Source organism: Filicampus tigris, chromosome 14 (assembly GCF_054856515.1).
Source record: "Filicampus tigris isolate MCC_2025a chromosome 14, RoL_Ftig_1.0, whole genome shotgun sequence".
NCBI classification, from domain to species: domain Eukaryota; kingdom Metazoa; phylum Chordata; class Actinopteri; order Syngnathiformes; family Syngnathidae; genus Filicampus; species Filicampus tigris.
The window spans coordinates 13,052,187-13,064,510 of record NC_141230.1 but is presented as its reverse complement, the minus strand read 5'-3'; the positions used below and the strand labels follow the sequence as shown (position 1 = coordinate 13,064,510).

At 40.5% G+C, this 12,324-nt stretch overlaps 1 protein-coding gene across 2 annotated transcripts in view; it reads right to left on the bottom strand.

Moving 5' to 3' along the window:
- Positions 1–12,324, bottom strand: part of LOC147136418 (glypican-6-like) — a 113,139-nt gene that overhangs the window by 49,221 nt on the left and 51,594 nt on the right. For both annotated transcript variants that reach the window (XM_086051527.1, XM_086051528.1), the window contains exons 3-4: positions 8,128–8,519; positions 3,813–3,978 (exon numbers count right to left, since the gene is read on the bottom strand). In XM_086051527.1, coding sequence (XP_085907653.1) covers positions 3,813–3,978; positions 8,128–8,519 — 558 coding nt within the window. The remainder of the gene's footprint in view (positions 1–3,812; positions 3,979–8,127; positions 8,520–12,324) is intronic.

The following is a 12,324-nucleotide window of genomic DNA, read 5'->3' as shown; positions in this document are numbered from 1 at the left end:
AAAATCTCTTCATGAATAATTGTGAGACTGGTGAGAGAGTGGGAGGAAGTGATTAAGACACCCCGGTGTCATATGTATTATGGATACATGTGCAAATTTAAAAGTTGCATTTTTTTACTTGTCAAATCTCAGAGGAATTTCCTACATACAGACAGAAGCAGTGCATCTATTACAGTTTACAGATGGCGCAAGTGTCAACATACAGACACGCACACAACATGTGCGCGCACACACGATGGATAAGGGGCGAGGGCTCGTTAATGTCAAGTGCTGTATTTTATTTGAAGTGAGAGATTGTTGTCTGGTGGGAAAAAATGTAGCTATCAGTGGGTGCAGCTTCTGAGTTTAAAGGTTTTCCTTCTCTTTGCTTGGATTATTTTTCACCTCATCCAATAGCTTGTCGTCTGTGCTCAGTGGAGCAGACATATGACGCTGATGTGAACGACGCACCATCAAGATGAATTTCTTAGTTGACGCTGTGCACCAGCCCACAGCCCAGAACCCCAGAGACCAGGCAAATAAAGTCATATAAGCATACTACGTCTTAGTTTATACAAATTCGACACATATTTCTCTGTCCATGTTCAGAGGAGCTTTTATGGCGAGATCTTAAAGCGGAAGTCAACCCAAACATATTTTTTCCAAGAATATGTTCTATGCAGGCCCACTAGTTGAAACAAGGCATTCTAAGAAATATTGCGTTTGTGGAATAAGAGTTAATCCTCCCGTTTTTAGCCATCTCGGGGCGGCTGTTTTGTCACTTCTATCGACTGAAAATGACATCACAACTACTCAGGGCTCAGGTAACGATCAATCACGGCTGACCTGTTTTCTGAAGCTGAGCCATGTTTGGTCGTTATCGGAGCCCTCAGCATTTGCGATTTTCATTTTCAGTCGACAGAAGTGACAAAATGGCCGCCCCCTGAGATGGCTGAAAAGGGGTGGATTTTGTTGTCCCACAAAATAAATAATCAGAATGCAGTGTGTCAACTAGTGGGCCTGCATAGAACATATTTTTGAAAAAAAACAAAAACATGTTTAGGTTGATTCCCTGTGCTTGTGCAATATCCTACAAAATGGTCATGATAGGCTAATATAAGCATGTCTGAATGCTTTTTTTTTTGCCACTAACAAGGCAATATTACATCCGACTGGGTGTCTCTTTGTGCATTTGGGGTTGTTTCAGGCTCTTACAAATGTGGGAATGGTGATTACCAAGCTAGGGCTCTGTTTACTTGTATTGATATTTCCTCCATTCTGCCGCATAAAGTCTGTTTTATGCAAAGCTTATCGGAAAAACTTTCAGCATTTAGCATTTAAAGAAGATAGATGTGATCAAATGTGATAAGGTGGAGCAGCACCACAAATAATGGAGGTTTAACCATCACCATTCCGTTGCTTTCCCACTGAGAAATGAATATCTAAAATACAGTATATATTTCTATCCCAGTGCAGAGCCAGCCTGAAACATTTGCATACACATGATTTAAAGGTGAGAACAAAATAAAGAGTTAAAGCCGTGGAAGCAAACGCCAGTGAGTGATAGTCAGATAAAACATGCACACTTTGATGCTTTGTCCTCCTCTAGAACGACCCAAAGTAACCCCAGAGAGCAAGTAGGCGAGGTATGACTTCAAGGAAAGAGCTTCTACTCCGGGATGGGATTTCAGTGTTTTCTTTGCCACAGGCTGTCAGCACAGTCACCCTTTTTCGTGTCGCACCTTTACACGACATGCTACCTACCAGAGTCATGTGCGCCAGCAAGGCCTTTCATGGAATATTAAATTAATATATAAATGGTACATTGATGTTTGCGCTCTTTGTCTCGGCAACGGAACACGTTCCCAGCGCTCAAGTTGACGTGCTGCGCCCCCGCCCCCGTTACAAATCCCCATTAGGCTCGACGGGAGAGAAGAATCCAGTGAGGAAAATCGTTTGCAATGAGGGAACGTCTGGGGGGAAAAAAACATATCTTCTCATTCGAGGAGAAGGTGGTGTTGTCAAAACACAAAGCAAAGCTCTCCTCCAAGTCAAGTTCACTCTACACAAACTGTCAAATTGACAAGATGAGCATCGCGGTATGGACCATCTGTTCTCATCCATATTAAGTTACTGTCGTAAGCTTCACCAGTGAGAATCATCATATTCATTCAAACTATTTTAGCCTACACAGGCATATGTAATGTCAATATGGAGGAATATTTTTCATGGTAAATGTTAAATGGGCTGTCACTTATATAGCGCTTTTTTACCTTGGGTACTCAAAGCGCTTTACACTGTAACTCATCTACCTACTGATGATGCAGCATCAGGAGCAACTGGGGGTTCAGTATCTTGCTCAAGGATACTTCGACATGGTCACAATGGCCGGGGATCGAACCCACAACCTCCGGGTTGGGAAACGAGCACTCTGCCACTGATCCATGCCGCCCCATGTGAGTCACTCTAGATTTTTTCAAATGTGGCCAAATCATGAACATCCTCTGTTTACTATTTCCATTAATAAGGTTAGAAAGTTGTTGATTTGTTTTTACAGTTTTGTTCTTTATACCCTAGCCACATATTTCGTTACTGAATTTTTGTATTTAATTTGTTAGATGGGTATGGCAAGAGACTGTAATGAGTCATTCTTGCTATCGCTGCTTTCACAATTGTTTGACATTTAGACAAAACGTTGTCCAAAATTATTCCTAGTCAATGTTGTAAATATATGAAGTTCCCAGGATCTTAATTTCCTTGTACCACTCAAAACTGTCGGAATATATCACGGCTATGAATTATTGTCAAAATATAAATAAAAAAAAAAAAAAATGAAAAATGTCATCAAAATTTGAATAATTCTGGCCCATATTGTATTTGTCCGAATGTGTATCCTACAACGAACATTGGTTTTGTCCAACACAGGTCAATTTTCATCTGAAATTAGCAGAATTTACATCCCCAAAAATAATGAATGGAAATTATTGACATATTTCAGGGGTTATTCGTGAATGAGTTAATTCTAAAATTATTAATGTTACAGTAAATGATTATCAATTATATGATAACATTACAATACAAAATGTATTAGATGGTGGGGGAAAATATGTAACCAAAATATTTTGTCTTGTTATAAATTTCATTAATGATGTCTATCTAAATCAAAGACACTTTAAATAGCTTTTACGTGGGTGTCAAAATATTACTAATAATGTAGAGCTGGCCCAATGGCTGGTTTCCTTCTAATTTATCGCTGCTTCCATGTATAGCTGTCACGTACAATGTGGCTGTCTATGACTTGTATAGTATTATAGTTTTCACTTCACAATACTGATGGTTTTATTTCACTAGCAACCTCTTTTATACAGATTATTTATTCTTACATATACTGTTTTCCTGCTACATACATACAATGCTAATCATTATCACATTATATAATGTATATTCTTGCTACGCATTCACTTCTGTGTACCGGTATATAGAATTTATTTATGTACAGTTGTCACTTTTTGTAAATACATTATGTGAATATTTGGGGATTTTTGATGTTGCTACTGTCCACTTCACTGCTGTAAAACTACAATTACCAAGTTGCGAGACTAATATGTATTCTATCCTATTCTATTGCTAGTGTCAAAGGTCATATTGGTTCATTTGTTTTTCTTGGATCTCATTCCAATCAGTTTTTTTCCCCCCACAATACAACAATGTCGCCTGCAAAGGTTTCTATTGTGACCTCAATATCCAACTCCATCACATATTAGCCACATGCACTCAGCAGTACATGAGAAGAATCTAATTGAATAGAGCAGTGAGAAATGAAGCACACTAACCGATGTAATGGTTCCACTCGGAGTCCAGGTCTGCTTGATTGGCCAGGCAGCCTTTGATGACATTGAGGCAGTAGTTCTTGCAGGGCTTAACTGCCGGCATGCCTTGACAAAAGGGGCAGTACGACATCTTGGTCAGCGCTCGCATGCATGCAGGAGTGCTGCTTACCTGTAAGTGCACACAAAGAGCGGAGCTGTGAGCGCCTTTGAACAAAACATAATCATACTTGACAATTGCTGCACCAACGGAATGATATAAGTCTCATTCATTCCGCAAAATAAACTGTTGAATGTAATATGTTTTTCACCCTTTCCGAGCACTCTTCAGAGTCTCCAGCATACCTTCATCTCCACGTTGTATTGAACTGTCATATACACGGCTGAATAAATGCACGGTATAAGACCACATGTCATACAAACAAGAGAAGACACAATCCAGCATCATGAAAGATGGGGCTTTAATGGAGACTTCCAATTTCAGAGAGCTCCTGATGTTTGACCATTTTGAACAAGAATGAGAAATGTCTAACTGAAGTTACCCTTTCATACCCAATTTTTGAGCTGTAAATGATAGCTGATTATATGTTTCACAAACGTTTTATATTGTATCTACGTTATACAGTATAATGCTGTATGGCATATTTCTACATCAAGCCAGTCCTCATTACACACCATGGACTGGCCATCAGCCAATCATAGGGCACATATAGACAAATGCACACTCACATTTGATCACACCTATGGACAATTTAGCACCTTTAATGAATATACTGTAACATGCATATTTTGGAATGTAGGAGGAAGGTGCCACATGCAAACTCCACACAGCTGAGATTTGAAACTGGGACCTCCAGACTGTGAGGCGGTGGACATACAAACCACTACACCACTGAGTTTACCCATGGAAACACACCAATACAATTCAGGTACTTGCAACAACTCACTACCCCAAAATGTAATCATAAAAATAAACCAACTTTGCTATTGAAAATGTGCTATTTTTGAGACTCCTCCTCCACAATAATGGCATACCAACGAACCCTTAACATGCAGTCTTGGGAATATCCCAATGAAGCCTTTGTTGGACTTCTTTGGCTTTGCTCAATAAATCTATAACAGATCAGTGTTTGTGCGCATGCTAACCGTCACAGCAGAATGATGGGACATGGCCAAGACCTGACAGAAGCTCTGTGCACACGATCATTGCACCCAGGATGTGCCGCATCAATACAAACGGCCGCATGCGTATTCTCATCTTCCCGCTGCCGTTGCTGCCTCTTTCCAGCTGAGTGGAGATAGCAGCTCCATGGTGCTAGATATAAGAATGCCTCTCCACCTAGGAGTTAAATGCGTGATACCCGTGGGCCCACTCCTTCACAATAAACGTGAAGATGAGCTCGCCCCACTCCCCTCCCAGCTTGTCATATATCTCTAGGATGAATTGGACACAGCCAGCATGCACTCACCTAAGGCTGTTTGCCGCACACACGTACATCCATCTCTTAGGGCGTCAACATGCCAGAAAACAGCAGCAGCAGCGGGCAAATGACCAGGCTGCTCATAAAGAGGGTGGGACGGAGGGGAACATTTGCGAAGGTGGCCTCTCGGTCTTCTCCATGCTCCTCCATCCTGTGACTCACTCACTGTGAGTGATTGCTATTGAGTGATGCGCTCGTTGCATCTCGGCCCACTGCTACATTAGTGGTCCGTTAGGTCACACAGGTCAAGCATGCAGCAACACTGACGGGAAGAATGTGTGCAAGGGCCACTGAACAGTAGACAGAACTATAAGCACTGTGCAACTTTTACAGTAAAATGTCACTCAGTTCATCGAGCATCACAGGACATTTTGCTTGACTTCAGAGGAATTTTTGCAACACTTATCGGAAAAACAAAAAACAAAAACAAGAAGGATAAGCTGTGAGAATCATTTCAAGGCCTTTACACCCCACATACATGTTGGGACAATGGACAGAGCATTTGATGCCCAGTCTGCATAGTACTGTATACGTAGTTGGACGTAATTGGTAGCAATTGGACAAAATCACTAAGGGCTTTTTTTGTTTTTATGTCTGGACCTGGCCAAAGTAACTCTAAAACGGTAACTTCAACGACTAAATAACATTGCGACTATGTTATGTTGCTATTGTTGGAATTGAACGGATGAATCCCTGTACTAACATGTTGTGTTACATGTACATAACGAGGAGGAGCACTAAAATGTTGCCATCCATCATACAGTACACAGATCAGAGTGTGTGGTTCCTCAGGGCTCCATCCTTGGTCCTCATCAATATTTGATGTTTCTATTTTTTAAATGTATGTATCTGAAAACAAATATTTTGTTTGTGGATGTTAAAAATGAGCAAAACAAAGTAAAAGTGTCAACAATGTATACGAAAGTCAGTACAATCCACAGATCATTTTGCACAATGGGATTTTTTTTCAAAGGGGATTAGGGGATGTCTCTGTTTACATGTGATTCTAATGATGATTAATCATAACTCGTTGGACTTCTAACCAGCAAGACAACTACAGTCGGAAACCGTGTTGGCTCATTGTTAGTTTCATGTTAGTTTCAGCTGACGAAATCCTCCTTTTAGTTTACAAAGTGTAACCCAGGTTAACATAGTGTTACAGAAGCACTCGCGGTTGTTTTACTTCCATGATCACGTCTGTTGCCCAAGGGGGAATCCTCTATGTGCTTTGAGAAAGTCCGCTGAAAGGACACTCAGTTATAAATTATGGAACAGTTTACCTGGTCATCTCAGATGTTCTTCTGTGTTGTTTTCACAAAAAAGTTGTACATTTTTGAAAAGCCTTTTGTATGTATTCATTCAGTTGTAGCTAACAAATACATACATGGCTTTCAACCATTAGTATTGATACCCTGGCTAGTGATACTGTCGTACTTTGCTCACAGGAGTTATATTTCAAATCAGTGACAGTATGGATGTGATCGTGTGTGATTTGCCTTGACAGTTGTATTCAGCTCAGTTCCCCGTGGCACACTTTGTAACATAAACCTTGATACACTGCCTTAATCACTCATTTGGAGTCAAATGAGTGAACAAGAGGACGAGGACTCCAAGGTCACTAGACCTTGAGTGACTATTGGGAAAATTACCAGTGAATAAATTCATTAACTTGACTTTTAATTGACTTTAATTTAATTTAATTGACACATTTTCCTGTTTTGAGAAACTGTTCTTTATTCAACACGTAGAGTTTACTGAACTTGCTCAAACGAACCTTTATAGACGCACATCGTCTTTGTAAGTCCTCCTCCAATGAACAGAACAGCAAATAAGTAAAGAGCTTTCAGGTGGTTGCCTTTTCTTCAACACCCAGGAATATGAAGGTACAGGTCAATAATCTTCCTAACTTTGTGGTTACATTAGCTTTAAGTTAGCAATATGTCAATAAACAACCCCGGTTAGTAATAGAATATGTGTTCAGTAATAATGTATTCATTAGTTAGTATAAACATTTCCAGTTAGTTAGGCAGAAACTATATAACATGTCCCCTGTATTGAACTTCATTACTACACTACATTACTTCTAGTACTAGTCAAATTAGGGGTATTCTAAAAGCACTTTCAGAGAGGCTAGTGCGTCTGTGCATAGTGTTTCTGTTCAAAGTGATCAGCCATAAGTGGCAGTTTTGTGGGTTTGTGTGGACGTGCGTTGACAGCAAAAGCGCAAAGAAAAACATTCTTGTTTTCACTTGGTTAAAGTTGTGATCACTTCTTTTAGGTGTGGCTGGAAGGTCTCTGCTCACACTTTTAGTAGACACGCACAACAAGTTCTCCGAGATTGCTTGCGAGGTAACATCACCAATTAACACACAGGAGTTATATTTGTGCATTTGGAGGGTGACACTTGTTGTAAATTAATCCAAGTTTTAGCCCGGCGCTTTTTCCTTTAATCTCACCCAGTATATGATCAAAAGTGTAAACACTCCTGGGGCAGTACGGTATAGAAGCAGGAGAGGCATTAAATGAATGCGTTACATCAAACAGAATATGAAGGACATACATCTTAATTATGGTTGGTAGATGCTGTGGGAAAACTGATGCAAACAACACTGATCAATTCTTGGATTACCTTTTCTTTTGCATATAAAGTCTGGAAAAGAAAATCTGCAATATTTCAGCTGTTTGAAGATCCACACAAAAATTATTCAGAGTAAGGAGGAAGTTGTTTACAGTGGAGAGCCAGCTTGCGACACGAACAGCAAACATGACCTCAGGCGTGTTAAAATCTGCAGATGATGCACAAACCAAAATTGTTGATTCTTAGCCCTTCTTTAGTTTACCTTAGAGACTCTCTGAGCCACCTCCCGGCCGACGGAGAGTCCTTGGACGAAAGTGCGAGCAGCGATGAACGCTCGGGTGACTTGAGCCTTCAGCTTCCTGGGCACATCTCCGAAAGGCTTGAGCTGATCCGTGTACTTGCTCACACACTCCAGGTAGTCTTCGGTGATGACGTACTGGGAGTTGAGCAGCGTGAACATGCGCTCCAGCAGCCGGGACCAAAAGTCGTTGAGCATTTCCTCCAGGTTGACGTTGCCCCCCGTGTAGTAGCGCTTGAGCTCGGCGAAGAGGTTCTCGAAAACCTCGGCGTTCTGCATGTAAGGCTTGCCGTACGTCCGCTTGAACATCTCGTTCAAGGACCTCTCAGTGTTCTCCAGCAGCTCCAAGAAGAATTCTGCAAAGAAAATTCTCTCATAAGTAAGTTTGTTTGTGTAAATTCACAGCCACTGGACACTTCCTGGGCATTTTTGAGCCTCAACACCTGTTTTGAGGGGGCGGTCTTGTCTCGTGCAAATGAGCCAGTGCTCACTCCACCTTCACACCTCACTGACGGGAGTGCACTCTTAAAACTGCTGGGTCAAAAGCATCCTTTATTGGGTGAAAAAGCTACCAAAACTGTCAAAAATTAGCATCAGCTAATCTTCCTGCCCAATTCCAATCTTCAACCCAATCTGTTGAGTCAAAATAACAAACTCAACATTGGGTAAATCTGCTCAAAAGCCGCAACTACCCAGGGAGTGGGTTAGGGACACAAGAATGTCTTTTGTTACCATTGCGACTATGGGCAGAGCTACTTGGTAGCTACTTGTTGAAACCTGATTCTAAAAAATAGCTCGCAAAGCACACCCGATCCCCATGAAGTGAGAAGAAGCATTGCCTGTATTTTTACTCTTGGAGACAGCACTTCATTACCGAATTACACCTGTCAATTAGTGTGCAGATCCATGCATGTGGTGCAGGCACACATTGCCAAACAAAAAGAAAGAATAATAAAAAATCATATTAATGTGTGATAATGTTGCACATTTTTTGAAGCAAAGATAATGCTGTCATGGATTATGAAACTTTGGAAGATATTGGTAGCCAGCCCAATTACAGTTTATAAAGATTTTAACAGTTCAAAAATATTGACAATGATCTTGTCATGGCTACATGTGAACCAGTTAATTTAAGGAAGAGCAACTGTATTGACCAAATTTCAACATGAGAGTGGAGAACTGATGGTGTACCCAGTGTGTACACTACCCTACTTCTCGCTCAAAGTCATCTGGGATAGGCTCCAGCTCACTCTCCACCCTACTGAGATGGAAGATAATTTCAGTTTGAACCTTAACTTTAATGCACTGTTGATTTGACGTCGTACGAACAAGCACTCCACATAAAGCCTATTTCTGGGAAGCAATAAGTTTCATGTTTACAGTCTGTATTGTCCAGATCACACCTGTCAAATTTCATTTTAGCTTTATTGTACAGTGTCAAATCAAGACGTCTCTGCAGTATCTCACAGCAGCTTATATTATTATTAAAGAGACAAAACAGATCTGACAGGAGTGTCAGTTTGCAGAAAGTGTTGGAAATATTTTTTTTGCAACAACTGTTTTAACACTTAGAGATGAAAACATAATAAAGTGAGTACCGCTTCCTGGTTCTATGTTATGTATGAACATGTCAGCATGAACCTGGTCTCAGGCAGGTCATCCAGCGAAAGTAAACACAGTGTGTGTGCTAACTGCTTGGTCAATCGAGGGCTGAGAGAATCTCTCTCTGAATGTACTGAACTTCTGTTTCTATGTCAACGCCATATCAGAATAAAGCTGCCCAGAGGTTCTTTCGAAATGGCACACTAGTTGAGACCTGATCAACAGTGCCTCTTCTCCTGGTTGTCGCCAAGTAGTTCTCTCCCTTCTGACTGAGTTACTTCCAAACATGACTAATCAACATTCAATTCCTCACATTCAACTAATCGTTTCTTATGCTTATCCCTACATTCTCATTACCTAACCTAACACGAAAACACAGCTCGGACCAGAACCAGCAAAATAAGCATACAAGGGTTATATTTATGTGTTAGACGGTATAGTAGAGTAGATACATACTGATAATTACGCCAAATTTTAGCAATAACCCATTTGTTTTTAAAGCTTTGCCTTAAGGTTTTCTATATGGACACCATTAGCTGTATGATCAGCTATGGATAGGCATGCTCATTATAGAGTCTCCTTCAAGAGGGAAACATAACAACTGTGTGTAGGTGGGACTCCAACGCCAGGTGTTAATTCAGTGCTAAGGAGCATCTATATGAACTAATACCGTAGATAGCATGTCTGGCGTGTTTTGGCTCAACGCCAACATCGCCGCTCGTCTCGCTCTCGCCTTTGCAGAGGCAGAGAAATGCATGAACTCACAAATGCACAAGCTTAATAAATAATGCAGCATCTAGATTCACGCTTTCCTTTCGTTTTCTCCTAGCAGTGCATGCCTGGCGTCCCCTTATACTGACAATCACGCTCATTTTCAAAAAATAATTCGATCAATGGCACAAATGTACTAATCAATACTTGTGGAGGCACAAAGGAGAAATGCTGAAGCGTCAAAATGGAATCTGATTTGTTGCAGATGAAATTATGGAGAATGGCAGCAAACCCCAAGAGGAAACTGCACAGCTGGACAAAGTCGATGCCTTCCCTCCTCATGATATTCGCTATACATTGACAGCAGCAGATCAAAATATATAACATACTTATATATTCATGCGCTTCCAGGAATGATGTCCAGAGCAGAGTGACAGGAATTTTACATTCCTGGATGAAAGACCTCACTCCAGCGCTGACATTACCAAGGTGCCGTAATCCAATAGTATTTGATTTTTGTTGTTGTAATATTCATTTAAAAAGAACATAATATTGACAGCTGTGTATTAAGTTGCACTTGCAATTCATGACATTGCTTGGCCCAGTAATTCCTATCTAGGGTGCTGTGGCAATGTGAGACAATCGTGAGTGCTGTGGGAAATCACTAAATTTGCTCAAAGATCATTATTCATTAATGACAAATATATCTCCAATAGAATAAGTCATGACTTCTTGCAATGGAGTGGGCCTAGATTTCACTTTGAAAAAGTCAGTTTGTGAGTAAATTGAAACAAGACCATCATTATTTCAGCATTCATACTTTTTGTGACACTTTTGTCTGAAATTTGCCAACTGTAAAATAGATGCTTTGGCTCAATAAATACTGTGAAACACTGACTTACTTGATGACATGCGGTTTCAAGTTTACTGCTAATCAAGTGTATTCATGCATATTTAGACAAGTAAATCTGATTGTGTCTTTCTGTGAAGCATTATCAGATTAGCATGTTCCTATTTGAAATTAATACTCAAGGAATTTCAATTAAAAAGTTAAGCTCTATAATAACCCCCCCCCTTTGTTTTTTCCAAGCACCATCAGTCCAACAAGTGTGTCATGTCTGCAAAAAACAAGATGGAGTCTGTTGCGGTGTTACTTATTTAAGATGATGATTAGTGGATTAGTATTTTATTGGAAGCTCTACATGACTGTTTGAACACATTACTGAGATAACAGTGAAACCACATTTCTGTAAATAAAAAAAAAAAAAAGTTTAATAATCTTTATGACTAATTATAATGACATGATTGTCTCTGACACCCGCTGTAAACACAAAACTTGCTTTTACTAGACATCTCGTCAGATAAATACTCAACTCGAGCGCGAGGTATCGTTATAAAACCGTACTTCCTGTTACCAAGGAAACCTCAAGAGCTCCAAAGTCAACCGGGAATTAAAACTTAATCGGCACAACTTTAATAAGAAATGAAAGTTTTATATGCTGCAATCCACCGGGCGCGCCATTGAAATCACCTTAAACATCAAAAAGACAGGTGGCTATTTCTCCCCCCCAGACATTTCACCTCTGCATGCGAGGTGATAAGACATCCCTTCCCACACAGTCTCATGTCGGGAGCAAGAGGGATTATTATATCTCATTAAGAGGAGCTGACTCCATTGAGGAAGTACAAGAAATGGGGCTGAGTTAAGGAGGAGTGAAGAGTGTCTGTGTTGGGTAATGAGCCCCACTCCGCCTCATGTAACATCAGCCCAGTGGTCAAGGCAGTCGCTGTGGGGGCTCCTTTTCACAGCACGGCACACAAGACCATGAAACAAAGCTTAATAATGCA